The sequence below is a fragment of the Sparus aurata genome, chromosome 6 (assembly GCF_900880675.1).
Source record: "Sparus aurata chromosome 6, fSpaAur1.1, whole genome shotgun sequence".
NCBI lineage: Eukaryota > Metazoa > Chordata > Actinopteri > Spariformes > Sparidae > Sparus > Sparus aurata.
The window spans coordinates 30305462-30327122 of record NC_044192.1 but is presented as its reverse complement, the minus strand read 5'-3'; the positions used below and the strand labels follow the sequence as shown (position 1 = coordinate 30327122).

General features: G+C 43.3%; 1 protein-coding gene across 1 annotated transcript; it reads right to left on the bottom strand.

Moving 5' to 3' along the window:
* Positions 1–3451: 3451 nt before the first annotated feature.
* Positions 3452–19595, bottom strand: mst1rb (macrophage stimulating 1 receptor b). Its single transcript, XM_030418819.1, has 20 exons — positions 18390–19595; positions 14203–14379; positions 13987–14109; positions 13246–13416; positions 12990–13150; positions 11593–11728; positions 11360–11496; positions 10846–11025; positions 10592–10691; positions 10240–10458; positions 10003–10149; positions 9423–9576; positions 9162–9251; positions 8851–9066; positions 8659–8739; positions 8330–8511; positions 8110–8219; positions 7809–7974; positions 6821–6957; positions 3452–4698 (listed from the first exon to the last, which is right to left on the bottom strand). The coding sequence occupies exons 1-20, from the start codon at positions 19593–19595 to the stop codon at positions 4467–4469; spliced, it is 4125 nt and encodes a 1374-aa protein (XP_030274679.1). The 3' UTR covers positions 3452–4466.
* Between the last annotated feature and the right edge of the window lie 2066 nt (positions 19596–21661).

Here is a 21661-nt window from a genome sequence, read left to right as displayed (position 1 = left end):
GCTGCTTTTTAAAAGAGATGAAGCTCTAAGGAGACTTAAATTCTGGCGAAACTTGAAGCAAAAGCGGTGCCAACATATTGATTTAAACCTCAGTAAACCCATTCATTATGTTCCTTCTGAATAGTCTTGCAAAAGTTAGACCATATTTTAATCCTCCTGGTGCAAAGAAATGAATTAACGTTTTGGTCTTTTCCTGCTCAGAGCGATGCACTTTTAACTGGATTTAACACAAAAATCAGAGTTAGCATATTGTTTCTACCTCTATACTGCCAGCCCTAACCACAGGTCATTGAACACAATAGTATTAAATGTGCCAAGACTTAAAGTGGCAATAGACAACAATCCGTCACATTTCCAAGTGGTAGTTGCGAAGGCAACTGGATCGTATCTATTTTTCTGAGACCCAAAATAACAACAACACAGGACAAAACATGAGTAAACCTTGTCCTGGCGACTAATGACAGACAAAATTGTAGAGTGATAGTGAGGTTTAAAGGGAACCACTGTGAACAGTGATGGTTTCATTATTCTACATCCGTTACACTGTGCAATCAGCATTTACTTTTTAGTGATAGTGATAAAAAAAAAACTTCCACTAAACATCTGTAGCAAGAAACATGAAGTCATGTCTCCCCTAAAATATTCAGGGTGGCTTGGTCTGTGGGTGTATTTGCAGCAGTGCAGACCCTCCTAAATGATCATAGAAGTGTTATAGGAATAAAACATCAGCAGTGTGTCTCTACTGTATGATCCCCTCGCTCCAAGTTGCGACTTGTCAGGCTACGACACAGCACACAATTGAGTATTTATGGTCTTTAGTTTAGAGAATATTACAGATCCAGGATGAAAAGGACAGAAGGATGAGAACTGAGATAAAAAGGCTCAATTACAAATCTGTCAGCTACTTGAGCACCACTGACAGCGGCATGGATTTATCAATACGCAGCACAGTTACGGACATTTCAGAGCCGTGGTCGGGGTCTTAGATTCTACCTCGCAAAAACCCCGTTCAGATAAAGGATCGAGGAGTCAGGCAGACATATTCCACTAAACAACCCCTCTGCCCCTGCGGCCTCTCTGAGGTGGAGAGATGGAGAAGGGGGGATGAATTTTAGTCATTTTCCTCACAAGGGGGGGCCAGCATCCCCGCTGAAATCACCTACTGCATTCAGTGCGATTTATGGTGCGCGTTGTATGGTCGTCGAAATCCTCTCAGCGCACAGTAACTAATAACTTGAGATACAGCACTAAGTGCTCGTCACAGGGAGCGCTGGATGCACCAATTATGGTTGAGTGTGGCACAAAAAATATTTTGCTCTTCATGTCTGCTTCTAACAGCCACTGTGGGAACATCAAGGGGCCAAAGACTAAAATGATTTCTGTGCAGCTCTCATACGTTTCCATATTCACCACAGTGGCTCGGGGGCTGAAAGTGCAAGGCTGCGAAAACAGAGTGTAACTCCTTCAGGTTCATTCTGGGGTGTGTTTACAGATCAGTTTGAAGAACCGCAGTGTGATCTTCGACTGAGATGTTACCCCGAGTATCCCAAAATAGCTTTATCTCACCAGCTTACTTGCACTGTCGCAGTGGCACTTTTCTGCTGAGGGTGGAGGGTGGCCCTCGTTCTCTGAGGTCATTCTGGCTCTTTCCTGCTGTACAGTCCGACATATGATGAGAGTCTCGGCTTCACGGGTTCTATAGGGTGCTTCACAGGAGTTCTTTAATACTGGATCCTACTGGAAGAGAATCCAAGAGCTCCCAGTTTGGCCCTGGCACTTGTTTGTGAGGGCCTGCCATCATCACATAGCAACGGAAATAATTAGCCTACCGCTTTCAGAAAGCCTTGCTCAGATGGCCAGTCTCACAGACTGCTTTCCCTCTCTCCAAACTTGACACAGCACTCAAAGCACTGGTTATTCATGTTCCCTGTGATGAGGCTGCCATGCAACACATACGCTATAAAGACATAAATCGCACGCACTCTCTGCATCGTGATCAACCAGCACTGGACGGTTTGAAACCATTGCGACAGAAGAAGAGAGGCAGAGAGAACGGATGTTAATCTGAGACACACACATACGAGACCTGATGGTGAACCCGGCTCAGGAGAAAAGCAATAAAGCTCGAGATGGTCACACAGCTGACAGCAGCACTCTTCACAGGGCCGGCACTTTTTATAGCTCGTGGTAAAACTGAGAGCGAGAGACCCAGAGAAACAGAGAGAGAGAGAGAGAGAGAGAGAGAGAGAGAGAGAGAGCGGGGGTCATGGCTGTCTTGAATCCTCTCCACCGTGGATCCTGTGGGCTCTGCCCTGCAAAATGCTGCCTCACACACGCACACACACACACACACACACACACACACACACACTTTTACAACGTAAGCTGGGTTTACTCCCTCTCTGTCTGTATCAAAGGCCCCACCATGCGGGGAATGACTTTTGTTCTTGGCAGCGTGGAAAAAGAGAAAACTTTATGATGTTTATTTCCCTCTGGTTTTAATTTGACGCGGGTTTCATTGTGGGGGGAAGTGTGCTCTGCTTGTTGTGTGTGTGTGTGTGTGTGTGTGTGACACGTCTGTTCGCAGCAAGGGAGGCTGCTACTGTACGAGTGAGACATTTGTTTGCCTTCTTTGGGAGATTGACAGATTGTTTGTCTATGTTGGTTGGTATCCCTCAACTCATTTAATTGAAAATGTAGTCATTCACTCCTCCCGCCAAAATTTCTGAGGGCAGAACAAATGAAAGAGGAGGAAAAAGAGGAAGACATGCCTGGTGGGTCTGTTGCGCTGTTGTGGTCCGCTTTTAATATCTTATGTGGCATCCAGGGGGCTCATTGGTCGGTTTTCAGATATGGGGGGAAAAGATTGGGTCATTCATGTTGCTATGCTACTAGAAAAATGATGCACATACAAAGAAGGCATCCAATGTTGCTGGAAACATCCTCAGGAGCAGATCAGAGGCAGTGAGGAGGATTTCTAACACAATGCTGACCTCTAGTGGAGAACTGCAGCAATAGGCTGTGAGTTCCACTAAATGTCTGATTCAAATGTCCACCCCCTGGACTTTCAGACAGTCAGAGGGTGGACGTGCTGTGATGTGTTCACTGTCATCACGTCAAATCTGCAAGACTAACATTAGCTACCGACAGACAGGCCGAAAGACGACAGTGATCACATATTATTATTCATATTTCTGTACCATGATTTGGTTGAATGTTATTTCTGGCCTACATCATTCAAGTAAAGAATTAATTAATTAATTGTTTAACTCATTCATGATAAGTTCTACAATGTCATGTCCATGTTGCAATTAATTGTGGCTAACCAAATCAGTGAAGGTTGGTGAAGTCTGCCCCCCAGGCGGACTCTGTGGAAGTCTGCAGAAAGTCTGAATGGTGTAGCAGCCGTGAGGGAAAATACATAAATCGACTTCAAATGGCAGAGTTTGCATAAAATTCTTGTGTTTACTCAAAGTCAACGGCGTGAGAACAAATCTATAAACAAATAAATATTTTAATTTATTACACTATCTCAAAGACATTGTGTCAGAAATACAAGCAACAGGGTGATGTCAGATCGTGGTCAACATTGTGCCTCACAGAAGTATGATCCAAAACACACAGACAACAATCAATACACTGCAAAAGAATTAAAGAGCAACTGTAGGAATGCCGTACCTACACGTATTTACACAATGTGATCCGCTGCTGTTACAGTACTCTATGTCGTAGGTAGTAAAAGAAGGCTAGCGTGCCGCTGAATTACATGGATTTTGCTTGTGTGAATCGTAGCTCTGCTTTTTGTGACTCCTTTCTTCAATACTGTAGCCAGCACTGTTAGACATGGAGGAACTGACTTTACATTAATATCTACATTCACACCTACTGGGCATAAAACCCACACATATCCAATAAGAGACTTCTACGGCAGTGTGGGAACAGTGTGAACAGCGATGAATCAGATTTGGTTACCGAGCTTGTGCCTTTTGTTGCACAGTACGTTGGTGTTTGAAACCCCTCACTTCAGTTACTGTGAACAAACTTGCTCATTAGCTAGCTGGCTAACCTGCAGGACTAAGTCTAATTAGCTTCTGATGGATACATAAGATCTTGTTTTGTTTGGCTAGCTAACAAGCTAGTGCCACAAAACTGATTTCATGTACTTATCGTCAGTGACATCTGCCTGCTGTGACAAATAACGCAGAAACGAAATGTCTATTCAATACTTCTCGGACGATCAAGTGTGAAAGCTAACTCTGCTATGGATGAGCCTCCAATATGGCTGCCCAAAGAGATGCTATGTCAGCTGAAGGCATCTTGCTGCTACATCTGTGCACACAAACATTAGGCAGTATATCTGTTTTGTGCTAAGAGACACTGTTGACCTGGCAGTGGTTCGTTGTGCTCTCGCTGTTAGCACCGATAGAGTTTGTCGAGAGAGGGCGAAGAGCGGATCAGGATCAGGATCAGGAGGAGACCGAGCCAGAGTCTTCAACGTCCGTGGAGTCGTACTCGTCGGCAGATTCTGTGAGGGCGGGGTACGGCCGCGGCTGGTCCAGGTTGACGTAGGTGACGTTCAGACTGATGTAGTGTTCTCCCTCCAGGCTGGACAGGATGGTGGAGACAGCTGACACCAACGTGGCAAAACTGGGCCTCAGCTCTGGATCAGGGTCCCAGCACTGAAGCATAATGCTATACCTGCAAAAACACGTGTGTGACAGAGTGTGTGTGTGTGAGCAAGGAGAGGTTGGTCAACTCTTTATGTATCAGTATTGGCAAGCATCAAAATAATCTACACTTACTCACCACACAAAATATTTATGTTTCCTTTCAGAAGGGATAAGCAGAGGCTCATGGTGTTGTGTTTTCTGTCTGAAGGCTACTGGATCTTTCAGACCCCACACAGCCACAGTCCACCCACAGAAGTGTTTTTACTTATTATGCCTGATTAAACCTCTCCTGAGGACTGTGTGGGCTTGTGGACACTGTGCCTGAAGTCTGACCCACCTGCTATTTATGTTGCACCAGCATGATTAGCCAGAATTACCACCTCCTGATTATATGCTGCCGCCAACCAGTCGAGTTGCACTTCAAAGCCATGTGTGTACAGACTCATACAATACACTGTATGCAGTGAAGACTTTGGAGGGACTTAATATAAAGGTATTAAGTGCATTTCAACAAAATGGAAATCTCACTGTGTACATGTACTGATATGTATTTACAATTCCCAGCGAGAGACGTGCTTTTTTTCCTCAAACAGAGGCCACAAAGGACTGATAGCGAGCTTCTTCACAGGGACCAAACTGAACCCTGTATCGTGCCAACTTTGGTTGGAATAATGGGCAGAAAGGTATCTTTGCCGCCATTATGATGTTGCAGTGAAGTTGACCTTTGACCTTCTGGTTATGAATGCAATCGCTTCATCATTTGATCCTATCAGACTTTTGTGTGACATTTTCTCATAAATGTCATATTTATACTTATGTTATGGCCTGAAATGTGCGTTTGACGTCAACATGACCTTGACATTTGATATTTGAGCACTAAATTCGAATCGGTTCATCAGTTCACTTGGTAGCCTAAAATCACTTTTGTTTTAATTAATGGCGAGCTATGAAAAAATGTTCAACACAAGAACCGATTCTGTGGTCAGTCTAGTGTTATCAGCCAAATGTCCTACAACTGGCTGATGTTCAGCCAGATATATTTCAACAATCTGCCAGCAACACTAATTTGCTTTTTTTTTGCTGAGACTTAGATGAGGGGGTTGATACCACTGATGTGTCTGTACTGTAAATATGTAGCTGGAGCCAGCAGTTAGCTTATTTTAGCATACAGGCTGGAAGCAGATGAGGGACACAGCTAGCCTGGCTCTAGCCAAAGGTTGCAAAATCTACCTACTGACACCTCTTAAGCTCACAAATTAACACATTTTGTTTGTTGCTTCCAAACAAAAACAGAAGTGTAAAACTGACAATTATCCGTTTTATGAGGGTGTTGTGTGCCAGATTATTTCTTGGCTAGGACCAGTTGCCAAGCAACAAGGAAGGTGTTCCCGGCCCAGACATAGTCAGTCAAAAAAGTAGCCATTCCATCTGTTGGCTCTAGTTTCATATTGGATGGACACACGCGAGAGTTGTAACTCATCTAACTTTCATCAAAATCAAATACGATTAAATCCCAAAACGTCTAACCATCCTCATGTCCAGTGTGTTCTACACGGGTCGCTGAGTGACACTTTTCCCTAGTTGGATATGACAAGGCCTCAGTGTACACCGGATGTGAATGGTTGATTTATTCTCCATCAATCTGTAGGTGGGAAAAATTTCCTGTCCAAAGGATCTAACATTAAAACAGCGAAAACATGTCGGCTTATTCCTTTTGAAGACCACTGTGTGTGTGTGTGTGTGTGTGTGTGTGTGTGTGTGTGTGTGTGTGTGTGTGTAGGTGTGTGTGTGTGTGTGTGTGTGAGAGTGTGTGTGTGTGTGTGTGTGTGTATTTAGTTTTGCGTGTGTGTGTGTGTGGACATACACATTAACTCCCGAAGTGCATTGCTTAACCATGTTGGAATAGCAAGTAGTGGACAAGTTACAGGTTTTACCTACTGAGTGACCATTCAAACTTCTTGTTCTGACTACTTGGACTTTGTCTTCAGACCCTCTGTCGCTGTGCTGTAACTATAAATCTGTGTTCGTATAACTGCTGTTTTAGTATTCATAGTAGAGCAGCCTTTGGTTCTGTGATGTTTTACCATGGATACACAGAAATTAAACAACAGTTACAAACAACATAAAGCTATTACTCTCCTGCTACTTACAACGGGTCAGGACAGTACTGAGGCTGGGGCAGCCTCCTGCCCTTCAGCAGATAATGTGTGACATCATAGGGGTCCACCTCTGGGTAGGGGCTCGCTCCTCTGGTCAGCATCTCCCACATCAGCACACCAAAGGACCACTGCATCAGGAGAGGCCAAGTTAAAACAACCAGTCGACTACAAATCAGTATTTTGTTTCACACATAAACCAATAAATTAAGGAGACTGAACAAAAATAATGTGTTTTGTTTCTGCTTCTCTATCCTGTTCAACAATAAATGATTTAGTGCGAGTTATATCTGTTGGGTTGGTAACTGAGGACGAGCACTGGCTCCCAAAAAAGACATAAAAAAACTAACTCACTGACTAAAAATGTGCAGTAGGCAAACATCTCAGCCTTTCATTCATTTCTGAATGAAATTTACAATTTTAAAGGCACAGTGAAGACATGAACTTGGGCTTTATTCACAGAGCCCTCACTTTCAGATAAACTGCCTCTTCTAACTTGTCAAAAACAATTCTATTAGGCATGTATGATTGTTAAATATGATTGAACACATAATACAGACTGAGAGTTATAGAAAAAAGTTCCAAAAATATCTCACTTGAGGCAATGATCACAGGAAATAATCATCTCAGAATTCAGTGCTCATTTTCCATCAGCTTCCTGCAGCTATCATGCTCACTGTTTGAGTTAATTGTTCAGCTTTTCCATACAGTATGTCACTTAATCAGGGGGCATAAGTCTCCTCAATGATAAAAAAAGAGGTCCCTTAAGGAAACAGACTACATACCAGTGATATAGATGACAGATAACAGTGGATTGATTATTTCCATAAATGAATTGGGTAAGAATAGATGTGAAAAGGCAGCTTATCCTGCGACACCTCAAACAAAGTTGATATTTTGCCAGGTGATGCCATGTTTCACTACAATACCTACAACACTTCAACAGCCGTCATTACACTACAGCAGCTCTTCATTTGCTCACCACGTCCGACTTGGAGGTGAATTTCTGTGTCTGCAGACTCTCGATGGCCATCCACTTGACAGGCAGCTTAGCCTTCCTGTGGTCCTGAACACTGTAATACTCCTTATCGAAAACGTCTCGGGCCATGCCAAAGTCTGCCACCTTCACTGTGTACGACTCATCCAGCCTACAGACAGAAAAGGGAAGGTGATATTTTTGCTGCAAATCATCATCATCGAAACTGAGGGCTGTGATGTAACATCCTTAAATTTGTAGCATGAAACAAATTTGCTGAGGGCTCTGCAACATCTCGGTGACTCACATGCAGTTGCGTGCTGCGAGATCTCTGTGCACAAACTTCTTCTGAGCCAAATACTCCATCCCCTTGGCAACCTGCAGCCCGAAGCCGATCAAATCTTTCACGGTGGGGTTCTAAACAATTTTAAAAACACGCATCAGAAAAAAACACTGTTACTTATTTCACTGTGTACTAAACAGGCGGCTGTGCGTCAAATCAGATGGTTCATTTTTAATTGTCGCACCCTCTTCTCGCAGCGAATGAAGTGCCGCAGGTCCCCGTGTTTCATGTATGGCAGCACCACTAGAGGGAGCCCCTCCTGCGGCAGGAGGATGCCCAGAAGAGACAGCACGTTACAGTGGTGGAAGCCCTTCATTATGATCCCCTCCTTCAGAAACTGCTCCACCTCCTCCACATCTGTAATTCCTGATGACACACACACACACACGTGCATAAACTTTAAGGGCTTAAATCTGAAGGAGGAGAAGACACACTGAACACTTCCCAAATCATGTGGCTTTCTGTTTCCACAGAGGAGGAAGTGGAGACTTTATGGAGGCAGATGTTACTCACTATTCAAAGACTTGACAGCGCAGTGGATTTCTCTGTTGTTGTGGTCAGATAAGTAGCCGTGATAGACGGTGCCAAAATGACCTGCCAAGAAAAAATATAAAGAATGAAACATGACTACCGCTGTTCCTTGAAAATATGACACAGGCTGCATAACACGTTTTTTTTTTTGTATCACAGAGAGGCGTTCCTTACCCTTCCCTATGATCCTGTGGTGCTGCACAAGAAGCATCTCAGCGGGAATAAGGACGTCCTTCACCTCCTCCAGCAGCTCCGGCCTGAAACTGGAGATGGAGATCTTCTCTGGAGGCATGAGGGGGGTGAGTGTAGGATCGATGCTGCTTGCAGCGTAGGCCAGGCTGGGGAACACCACCTGCCCCACCAGCGGGGTCGGAGGATTCAGGGATGCCACTGGTAAAAGTCCAAATAGAGGGGTTTATGAATGAGCTGCAAATTAGCTATAAAGTATTTGAGCGAGTACAATATGTGCTTCAGTGGACAGTCACCTCTCCTGTAGTCCCCAACAGGCGACAGCTCCACATTATTTGTGCCGGAGCGGTTGGAGCTGTGGGTCAAACGGGTCTCTACCATGGAGGCTGAAAAACATTTCACAACATATTTTAATCATCAACCCGAGGAGAAGGACACCTGTACATCCTACGCAACAACAGGGATGTTCTAGTTGAAAGACTTCATCCCAAATTCCCACCCACAGCCGGTAGCAGTTGTATAAACAGGTCTGACCACGGAACAGAGAGGAGGCCCACCTTTCTTCTTCTTCCGCAAGTGTTTCATGACGACGAAGGCCAGCACAGCTCCCGCCACCAGAGCAGCCAGGATCCCCAGGACAATGCCCACCATGTAGTGGTTGCTGACCCTCACCACCGTGCCAACATTGTGGACCTGCCCGTTGATGGAGATCTAAGGAACAGAGCCCAACAGACACATTAGTGAATACCATTATTTTTGCTTTAATATAAGATTTTTCCTGTTGCTAACCCAAAGAGAAAAGAGAATTGAATTACTAAAAGTTCGAAACTACCTCTTTAATGCCTCAACTGTACGATTTAAATTGAAGTTAAATGATTCTTTGTTCGATGACTCGAACCTTCTTTGAACGCACAACATGCATATCATGACTGCTTTTCTTGGTCAGCATTGTTGATGGTTTGCTCATGATTCATTTGAAATGTAACAAGTTCCTGTCAAATACTTTAAGGCATCTAGCAGTGTGCATGGAGACTGCAACCAACTGAACACCCCTCGTCCCACCCTAACCTTACGATGGCCTCTTAAAAAAACCCAAATCCATGAAGTAACCCTGCGTTCCAACCAAGCCTGACTAACCTTCACCGGCAGTCCCTCGCTGGTAATGGTCATGTTTTTGGGGATCCTGCAGGTGATCTCGTTATCCAGGACTTTAGCATCACAGTTAACACCCGCCACCGTCATAATGATGGTCATACAGGAGCTCACCAGGTTCAGCTTCTGATGCTGTGAACAGAGAGGTCACATCACTTTGTCAGACACAGGATATTTGGAAAATTAAGAAACTGTCATTAACTCAAAAGGGCTATCTCTTACATGTAAAGACACTTCGTCAAACCCAGGGTACAAACTCAGCACGTGTCCCTCTGTTTCAAAGGGTATGGGCTCGCCGTAAGGATGGTAGGAGAACTCCTTGTCCCAAAGTCCCAACGCTCCATCCATGTCAAAAGAAAGCTCTCCTTCCTCGGTTTCATCTCTGGGAAACACGGGAGTAATACACTCCATCCTGGTGGGCGAGGACTTGCCTATGCACTCCTGAAACAAACCAGTGTGATCAGACTCTAATGCTCAGTCCAGAGAGTAAAATGTATTCTTCGAGGGAAGTCGAGTAATTTGAAAAATTAATGCATCTGAATGTATCTACTGTGCATTATGATGAACACTGTACCCTTGTCATAGGTTTCAAGTGGCTCTCATTGGGTTTGAAGCGGATGATGGTGCGGTAAACGGAATCCAGGTTCTCCCCCTCAATCACAATTTTTGACCCCCTGCAATTCAGAGGTAAAGTGAGGGATGGTTACCTTTCCGTAATGTAAGGGAAAGTAAGACCATTTCCTGTTTCGACTGGAGACTTGTGTTCCCTTTGTCTCGATCCGAAGACCAGAAGACCCATGTGTTTGTGTTGAGGTCTCACTGGCCTACCTGTCAAAGCTACAGCCAGGCAGAACAGCTGTGATCTTTGGGTTTTCTTTGTAGTAAAACACCTTTGTGGTGAGGACAGGAGACTTGTCGATGAACACACTCAGAGGGACATCCCTCACCTCGGAGATGCGTTGGGACAGACAGATGATGGAGGACACATTGCCTTTAGGCTTTGTGACTCTGTAGAAAGAGGGAAGTATGTTAATTACATGCCATGACAGATAAATACCTGTCATAAATCAAAAATTTTTTAATGTTCAGTAGCATTAAAAGGGGAAAAAAAGTTCAGCCCCGAGTCACTCTTTGCATGCCAAAACCTTTCTGTGTAATTCCCAAACCTCCATTATGTACACACAAGCTGGAACGTGTTTGCTTGATACGTCATGGCAATAAAAATGCTCTGAGCAGCATCTCATCTTCTTAAACGCTAGAAAGTAGGGCATCTACACAAAGCTGTCAGGGAAACAGGGTGTATAAAAACAGACGCAAGTGTCAAAAACACATATTTCCACACCTCTTTATGGGACAGGGCACGTCATTGAGAGTGACCCGCCGGGTCTTCCCAGCATCTAAATAGGGTCCAGTAACTGTGATGAGTGTGCCCCCAACACGAGGCCCATAGTTTGGCTGGATTTCAGTGATGTTGGGGATCTGGAGTGACAGTTTGGCATAGTATTAGGTTAGATAAACATATTTCCAGAAATGAAATGGTATATAAAATATCTAGCTTGTAATAACAAAGATTACCACAAACGTGAATCCTGGCATTTCTGCCTTCCCGTCAATGGAGTAGCGTCCCTCCACCTTGCCCTCGTGTACCTCCACTGTAATGTTGACAGGTTTGGACAGTTCAGTTGCCCCAGAGCGAATCTTACACACCAGGCTGAAGAGCAGCACAATAAAACGTCAGTTACTGCAGCAATGCCAACAACAACTGAATCTCACTGCTAATTTTTTAACTCTAAATAGTAGTTTTACCAGGTTAGCTCTGCTGTTAACATAAATCAAAAATGATATTGTCTTTAATCCCTTAACAAAAAGAAATAACTTCTCAAACCTTAAAGGTATAAAGTAGCTAAGCTAACTGGCCCAAAACTCCCCTAAGCTATAATGACATTCTCATTAACCTCAGCTGTACTGTGTCAAGTGCTAATCAGCAAATGTAACACGCTAAACTAAGATGGTACATGTAGTAAAAAATTACCTGGTAAGCATCAGTGCGTTAGTTTTGTCATTGTGGGAATATTTGCAAGCTGATGATAGCCTTTCAAAACCGTTAGCATGACTTTAGGCTCTTTTTTTAACTACAGCCTACATATTGGCTATGTAGCTGTATGGGGCGAATGTCACCTGGCTACATTTAGTCACAAATGCAGCAAATAACAATTTTATAATATTGCAAAAGTTTTTATTTTTTTTCAAAAGTTTATTTCTAAAAATACGTATGAATGAATCTCACATATTGTTAGCAAAGATTGATTTGTTAAAATAAAAAAATTATACAACACTGATAACAGTCAACCCATGATACCTTGTGCAATCATGTGCGCAAGCTAACTGCTAGCTAACTAACTATATCTCCTATCCATAATAGTGAACTAAATTAGTGAGCTTATTAGTATTAAAACATACTGAGCAGTTATCTGTATGGATTTTATCTGTAACTTGACTCTGACAAACTCTCCACCTCAAAGACTGCCAGTGAAACTGCAGAGGGTGAGTCGAGCACGCTTAGCATTAGCCATGCTACAAATGCTGCTAACTTGTTTATATATGGCACTATTAAAGGCTGCTCTGCACACTATTGCAGTGTAATATGCAACAGAATTATATACAATATTCTGTCCGGTTTATTATCTGTTAGGATCCTTGGACTGAAAAATGTTGTAGACCCCTTGTCTACACAGTCGTCAGACACTGTAGTAGAGTTTGAGATACCAATGTATCCACAAACTGTAGCCTCAATAGACCAGATCGCAAGATATGTTGGGTTTTTTTATTCACTTAATCTGACCGCAGAATTTACAAGCTTTTTATTTGAAAACCTCCCCTGGGATTTCCTTGCTCTTTGAAAATAAAACCAAAATGGCAATAGTACAAACAGATTGTACTTGGAGCCTGATTAGATCTGCGTGGATACTCACTGTGTGTTGTTGCTCTTGGCTGGAATCACAGTGCAGGCGGTCTGTCCCAGTCGGACCTGGTGAGTTCTGGAGCTGATGGCAGGCCTTATGGGGGACTGGAACTCCCATCCACACACCGTTAGCTCTGTTTGACCATCAGGGGGAGCAGTCCGTGGAAAGAACTGCGTCAATAAAGCAGAATATACTGTATAGCGCCAACTTGAGATGAAGTGTCTTGCACAAAGAGATGCATCTCGGCTTACAGAGCAAACCTCACCCCAGTGATCCCCGGCGGGCAGGACTCATTCCTCCATCGACTCTGACACTCGCTCTCCCAGGTGCAAACTCCAGAGCACCAGCCACAGCCCATGAACTTTGGGGCTGTCAGACAACTGGCGCAGGTCAGGAAGTGTTGGCAGCCCGGCCCTCTCTGGGGCACCTGGATCATCTGCAACAGACAGCTAACCATTTTAGGAGAAAGATGCCCGCACGCGATTATTACACTTTATTTGCACAATTTTTTGCTGTTGTTGCTGATCGCTCTACTTTTAAGACTTGCCTCATCTTCCTGTTGTGTCCCGATCTCAACAAAACAAGGTGATAGTGCTAGCATATTAAACACCAGAAGACCCATGTGATTACTAATCCAGTGTCAGACTCCAATATCCACCCTGCCCCAAACTACAGAGCCATATCAAGTTTATAGATTTCCTTTTGCCACTTATTAGTTCTCAGAGTCACCACATCCCAGCATGCACTGGGGCAGAAGGCAGGAAAACACTCAGGGGAGGTCTCTAGAGCTTCATAGGCGGTGGACAGACAATCAATCACACTCCCACATCATTTGTAATTGTAATGTAATCTAACCTGCCCACCATAGTACTCTGGGAGGAAAGCTGACCCCAAGGGCCTCCTGCCATTAGATGAGGGTAATATCCTTTAAACCAATGTACGTGTGCATAAAATCTGCCCAGAAAAACTGTTTAACACATTTAAAAACATGGGATTGCTACTGTACCTTGTCTCCAACCACAAAGAGAAGATACTCTGATGAGTAAACAGCAGCAATGGATGAGACCCTCTGGTTCTCTACCAAAGAGTAATTGGCAAAGATAATAGGGCTGGATCGTGTCAATACAAGCTGCCAACACAGACACAACATATGATTATTAGTAGTGGATCATACCATGGTCAAGTCAAGTCACATAGTTATTTCAACTTTAATGTTGTATACCTGCAGCAGGCGTCCAGTAGAGGTGCCAATATGTGCAACAGTCTTGTTCTCTATGGTTGTGATCAGCAGAGATGTGAGGAGGACGTCCGTCATCTGCCTGTTGAAGAGGTCCACTCTGTAGTAAGGCTTGGACACCATGGTGGGATGGTCTCGGCATGTGGCGTTGTTCTCCATGCTCTGGTATCAAGACCACGGGCAGCAGAGGACGGGAAAAATGAAACGATGACAGAGAAGGTGAGGTAGAATACACTCAACATTATTTATACTAGTATCATAGACTAGTCTTATTGGGCATGTTTAAAATAGGTTGCCTTCCCTACTAGGGCCTACAACAAGCAGCTAGGCCTTGGACAACGTACTTAGTAGGGCTGTAGCGAATGAATTTGTCCTTTGATCCATGACCATCATCAACATATGAATGTTCACACAGTCCACCACTAGTAAGAAAGCAGATATATTACACATTTTCCTTCATGCTGCTTTAAAGCCAAACAGCGGGAGCTTTCATTTTTTTGTCACTCCCGCACAGTTTCTCTCGTCTTATCTGATTTATAAAAAGTTGACATTTGCTGAACGGCTCAGAGTGTATATTCACGGGCTCTAAAGAGTTCTTTATTTTTTCCTTTATCTTTTAGGATGCATAGATGTATCATGACAGGCCCAGCTGTTTGCTTGTGTAAGGACGTGGTATGAGCTGCTCTGGTCATCAAGGTAATAAGGAGAAACACAGTCCCTGGAACACCAGAAGCACAAGGTGAAACGGTCATGATAATACGATCATTACATAATTGAAGAGCGCATGACAAATGATCGTGCGCAGCATTACTGACAGAAGGATTGCCTTGTAGCTATAGACACTGAGCCAGTTGGATCACTGTTTGATTAAAGCCGAGTCTTCCTGTAAACACTGACTAATATCTCTGATTCCAAGATATGAAAACCAAGAAATTACACTTGGTAATTGTTTTCTTGGCATGTTAAAGTGGAAACAGGAAACTGGGAATATAACCAAATGAATGCAAAAAACACTGGAAGATGTTATTCGGATCCACCGTCCTGTCTCAAGATGTGACCCAAGGGCTTAAGGAAAAATACACTGCAGCATTGCTATTAACTGAAGACATAAACGTCCTTGGCCCAGATGTGCATAAAATCGTGGTTATAATTTTGATTGCGAAACAAAAAAACTCAAATTCCACTGACCTTTGATTAAAAAAAACAGCATTACTTGGGAAGCTCGTACATGCCTATCTAGTAACATAAATAAGGGTTGAAAGGTTGAAGTATCTCCAAGGACTAACTCTAAAATGATATTGAGGATTGAGGTGTGAGAACACAATTAAAAATCTGATATATTTATCCAGTCTTGCGCTGAATCTTTAGATGAGAACATAATCCATAAATGTCCTGTGATCAACAGATTTGCAAACTCATATTGAATTTCTTTTTTTTTTTACATTCCGAATGTCTAAATAATTCAGTGACTTTCAAAAAGCATAGTATTTGTGAGTCAGAGATTAAGTTGGCAGGTGTTTTGCTCCGCTGAGAAATGGAAGAACCAGGATTTCAGATTGTTGGACAGTCCCACTGGCTGGTTACTCAACATTCAGACCAGCAGCCAAAAGTAACAAAACAGAAGGAGCCGGAGGAGAAAACATTCACTACTCCAAATAGAAAGTGCTTCTCCAAACACGAATAGGAAAAATAACGTCCAAAAGACAGCTTCATAAAAGGTCCAACTTTTAACAGCTGAAATCAAAACCAGCTTTCACCTCACAGGGTTGTTTCTGTCCAAACATCCAAACTATGAAATCATGGCTGCAAGGAAAGCAACTCAGATCTGGGAATTTTACTTAACTCTCAGACTGGCTAGAATTGACTTTTACTAAATAGGGATGAGAAAGTTTGAGCACAACCCTCCACTCCCAAGCAGCCAACACTGAATAGAATAACATTTAAAAAAAAATCTAATATATAATATGCATGGGATCTGGTGGTAAAAAGCAGTTCTCCCAAGAGAGTCGACACAAAAAACAAAGCTATCTTTAAAAGCATATATCCAAATTCACACTATGGCCTTAAAAGGATACTGAATGCAGTCATAACACCGGTGTCAGTTATACACGGAGTAATATAAAAGGAATGAGAAGGAATCCTGACTGACAGGAGATACATTTTGAGGTTTTTCTTTCCCTGTCTCTTGTCTGACCTGATATATTAACTCTGATACAGAAAACAAGTCCTCTTCCACTGCCAGCTGGCCTCCATCCAATTTTCATTCCACTGGTTCCCACTAATAAGTGTGTTAGCTGACATTTTCCAAAAAGCAATTTGTGTCCCTGTTTTCTTGGTTTTTAACAGCAAGTGCCCACTGATAGCGAATGCTGATGCATAACCCTGAGTGGTACATCACAGAAATGCACACAATTTCCCTTTCTTGGGCATAAGGTGAGGTAAACTCATGGTCCAAATATAACCCACATGGCAGCCATTGTCCTCTGTCATGCTCAGGGAAGCTTAAATGCAGGGATTAAGTCAAATTATTATTATTCTACCACTTCACTAATGATCAGCGACTTAAAAGATGATGGATAGTGAAAATCTGGAGGGACATCGAGCCATATCAAAGGTAAAACAACATTTGATAACCCATTAGCTAGCTATCGTTGGCATTCAACCATTTCTTAGCTGAAATTAGCAATTTGTTAAGACGTGTGTGTTTTGACTTCCAGGCTCAAAGTCAGATAAATGTGTGTTGGTATTGTAGAGTTCATTTACACGTTTCCTATCGCATCGTGTTACACCATTTAACAGTAACGATAGCCAGGAAATGGCTAACATTAGTTGTATTCTATAGGAAGCTAATGGGTTATCAAAAATGTTGTTTTACCTTGAAATAAGGCCTGATGTCTGTCTGAAATGTCATGGTCTATTGGAAGACTTACACCTTAACTTGTCACCTTGTTGTAGTATGAACCATAGTAATGATGACGAAAAAAAAAAAAAATTAGGTAAAAGTATGACTTTTGGGAAAATAGCCTTATTCACTCTCTTGCCAAACTCTAGGTGAAAAGATTGATAACACTCTAAGGTGTGCATTCTTGATATACAGCCAGAAAACAGTTTTCAAGTGCAGTATGAATAAGCTCTCAGGGGCAAGTTTAATTCACATTTCCGATAAAACAGAACTTTCATTTTCACCTTTAATCTTACACAATAATTGGAATGATCATGGAAAACAGTGAGTCAGGCTGTAACGCAGCTGGAGCTAATTCTGTGCTATGATTAAACCGTTTTACAGCTTATCTGTTTGTCATTTCATTCGTCATATTTGGCTTTGTCATCATACAACTGCACAGCATTGCTGCTCGTGCCGGTACTGTGGGTAGAATGTTGCTTTGGGGTTTACATGATTGCATAAACTGATAATTCTCTGGAAGGAATTCTTATAGGTACTTATTCAGTTAACTTGTTTGGATATTATCTTCCACTGTTCAAGTACAAACAAACTATGGTTCCGAAGTGTTCATTCAGCCACAACAAGGTCTCAGTGGCCTGGCTTTGTTTACTATTCTTTCAATATTTACTCAAAATGGTAAGAGAACAGACACGAGGCATAGTTTATAGCCCGACGCCCACATATTAACACAGTAAACAGGCCCTATCAAGATACCTGCACCCTAAGTCAGCAATAAAAAAATAATCACTAACATAACATCCCTAATGTGCGCAGTTCAGAAACATACCTGAGATGTTTTTATTTCATGGGTGTTCCCAGTCTGATGGTAGATGATGGAAACACATGGATCAGTTTATCCATTACACTTTCCCTCTTAGTAGGAGACGGGGTGGGATTAAATAAGTGTGCATGTCTTCATACTCCTGTTCGGGCGTGTCAGTGCTTGTTAATGGAATATTCTTTGTGGGATGCTTTTCATTCTTACATTTGTCAAACTAATTTAACTTTTTGTTTTGTTTTGGTTTTCTGTCACGTGTCTGAAATAAATTTGTATTAAATTCAGCCATTAATTCTCAGGAGAATTGATCCCAACTCTCACAATTGAATTTGCCTTTCAACCAATATCTTGAAGAAAATCAGTCCGGGATTCTCTCCAGGTGATAATGGTAGACCCGGGATCATATCAATCATCTTGAATTGCTGTGTCTTAGTGGACTGACTGGCTCACCTCATGCGGACAGCTCTCACAGGGCTGGAAATGGCAGAGCCCTCTGGAGAGCTGCTCTGGTCCGGACTCACAGCAGTCATCCACCCCGTCTGCGATTGCCTTGTTCACGTTGTCCATGGGGAAGGCGCACAGAGCCGAGTCGTGCTCCGTGACCCCGTTGTCGTCAGTAACCGCAAAAACCCCGTAGAGAATGTCATCCTCCTCCTCCGCCCCCAACTCCTCTGCCAGCTCCCTGCCAGCCTTACCAAAATGGGCTGCCTGGACCACGTTGTACACCACATCCTTGTAGGGTTCACTGGCTACGTTCCTCCTCCGGCGTTTTGGTTCAAAGCGACACTCCAGGATCACCTCGCGATACCGCTTCATCTCCCATTCGTTCCGTGGGAGACGACCCAAGCGAGTCTGAAATGGCGATGAGTCTGACTCTGGGCTCTCTCTCTGAACTGAGAGGAAGTAGACAAACTCCTGGGTGAAAAAGCTGTAGACGTATTCGATATGGTATGTCCTCCGCAAGCCCGGGAGGACAGTCAGGCCTCGCACATCACTGTAGAAACCATCTTCTGTGGCCAGAGGTCGACGCACTGATACAGACTTCCTTCCATAACGCTGGGTCACACTGTCATTGACAGTATTGGCCACAAAGAAGTAGACTGTCTGACCCTCTTCGACCATGGTTACTTTGGTACCCAGAGGGCTTGCCACACAGTCAGGACAGTAGGCAGCAGAGTTTGAATCCTTTCTGAACAAACACTTTGAAAGAGAAGGCGGCTCTCCATCCTGGTTTAGTTGATGGAAATAGCACACACCATACTGAGAACTTCCACAAGAGTATAAATACATAAAGAGTGTATCCAGCAACAAGACCTGATTGTTGGTGTCCTCCAGGAAGTTGGGATCCTTGTCAACGTTGCACAAATCACATATCTGACACTCCGGGCTTCCCACCGGCCCTGTTCGGAGCTCCCACACCTTCTCCAAGCTTCTGTTGACAGCTTCAATCACATTCTGAGAGGCAACATACACCTCCTGGTAATATGAGTTGTTAACTATGTTCTGGATGGGGCCCCGGGCTTGGAAGAAGGGCATGGTATAAACCACAGAGAAGTTAGCAGGGCTGGGGGCAAGAGAGGAACAGTTGCCCCAGGCAACGGCCAGCAGAGTCTGGAGCCAGACACTTGTCCCCCAATGTGTGATCCAGTGGACCATCTCCAGTCCGGGGTGCACAGGGGGGCAACAGCACAGATAATGTGGGGCTACCTCCAGGTCCGATGTCGGGGCCAAAGCATCCTTTACACCAGCTGCTGATACCTGAAAGAAAAAAGACGACAGAGTGAGTCTTTAAAGCAAATCAAATCAAATCAAATACATTTTATTTATATAGCCCAAAACCACAATAACATTGCCTCTATGGGCTTTACAATCTGTACAGTGAACAACATCCTCTGTCCTTAGACCCTCGATTTGAGTGAGGAAAAACTTGTTGATGGAAAAAAAACAACCTTTTAACAGGGTAAAAAAAACAATGGAAGAAACCTCAGGAAGAGCCACAGAGGAGGGATCCCTCTTCCAGGAGGGACGGACATGCGAAAGATGTCGCGTGTAAAGAAAAGAGCAACAAATCACAGTTTACAAGTTACAATAACAGAAAGTCTGACACAAGCAAGAAAACATCTGCCCTCTTGACAAGTGCTAGATAACCACTTTAATATGTACAATAAATCCAAAACCAGGAGACAGTTAGCTTAGCATGAATAGTGGAAAATGGGGGATACAGCTAGTGTAGCTTTATCCAAAGGTAACAAAATCTGCATAACAGCTAGGGTCGGCCAGTGGACAATGGCATCATCCATCCCTTATGGCTGACAGATTGACTATTAAGCCCTGACCATCATAACACTGGTATTTAAAAGGCCCTCAAACCATTCCCGTCAGAGCTGCCGGAAGGCAGGAATTGTTGGCATCGGCGACATGTGGGAAAGAAAATAATGTTTGTTGCTGCTCAGTGCCTTTATGATCCATTTATTGTTTTCTTAGTATTGAATTTGTTGTTTTTTCTGCTTGTCACTGTCTGTGTGTTTCTCACAACCTTGTCTTTGTTATTCATATTATTAGCTTCCCGGTGTGGTGGAGACAAAACCCCTTTTAAAAGTCGGCACGGGGAAACATGTTGGCCGGCAGGAAAGGTGTGATTAGTGGGTCAAAGCAACACTAGGGATCAGCACTGTGGTGTGCCAATATGCAAGTGCTGCCTAATGGCAACTTTGAGGAGACACATTACCTCAAATTAAGGACCATAATTAGCCCCCCCTCTCCATGCCAACAACGTCATTATCAATCACAATGTTTCACTGTGGACATCGTCATATGCTAATTTGCTAGACATTGCCTACCAGCACAACTGAAGCTGCTAAGAGCACTGACTTCCATCAATCCTGCATTTACCATGGGGCCCCCAGCAAAGAAATAGTCCAAATCCAAAGTTATCACAAAAGATGTGTTGTTTGATGGACATGGGGCTATCTGGGAGAATATAATCTTTGTATTTCTGTAAAGCTGAAATCTGAATGAATCTGATGAAAAATCATCATCTTGGTTTGGCCAGATGATGATTAATGTACATGAAGTCATAAAGATAAAAGCTTCCTCTGACTCCCACTGAGAGGAAGTGTTTACACAATCAAACAAAGAACTGTGCTGGTGTCGGTCAGCACAGCAGACAGTGGATAAAACTATTTTTTGTGACTTCCTGCACAAGTCATTCATATCTGCCTTGTCATGTTTATTCTGGTTAACCCAAAGTCCCGTCTATTTTTCTTACTCCGTGAGTCACGTTTGTTTTCATGCAAGAGAATCACAGTCAGTGGCCTCAGTTCAACTACAAGTATCATATAAAACTGAGCATTTTTCCATGGCACATGTTCACCAGTCTCTGAACAACCAACCACCCAAATGGAACCATGTTTCAAACTGCTAGCCTGGTCCTCAACCTGAACAGACGTTGTCGGGTGGATCATTAACTAGACCCATCACGGTAAGGCTGTATTCAAGATCCCCGGCCTCTCTACTTTGGATTCCTGTCACAACCACTACGTGCCTTTCAGGGGGAAAGATGTGCATGGACTGATGGTCATTAGAGGACATGTGCCTTTTTAAGTCCCAGGTGAAAAAAGAAACGACTCGCCTGCTCGTGCCAAAGAATTTCATCAACTCCGACAATATCATTTCGCAGCAGATAAACTTTATTTTGGCCAAAACTATTTCAAGAAAGCGGC

Bases quoted from the DNA above. Each gene is read 5' to 3' on its own strand.
- mst1rb (XM_030418819.1), bottom strand. From the start codon at position 19,595: ATGGTCCACTGGATCACACATTGGGGGACAAGTGTCTGGCTCCAGACT. The intron at 14,110-14,202 runs GTATACAACATT...CTGTGTTGGCAG, and splicing joins CTACTGGACGCCTGCTGCAG to CTTGTATTGACACGATCCAG. The intron at 10,692-10,845 runs GTAGGCCAGTGA...TCTGAATTGCAG, and splicing joins CCTGGCTGTAGCTTTGACAG to GGGGTCAAAAATTGTGATTG.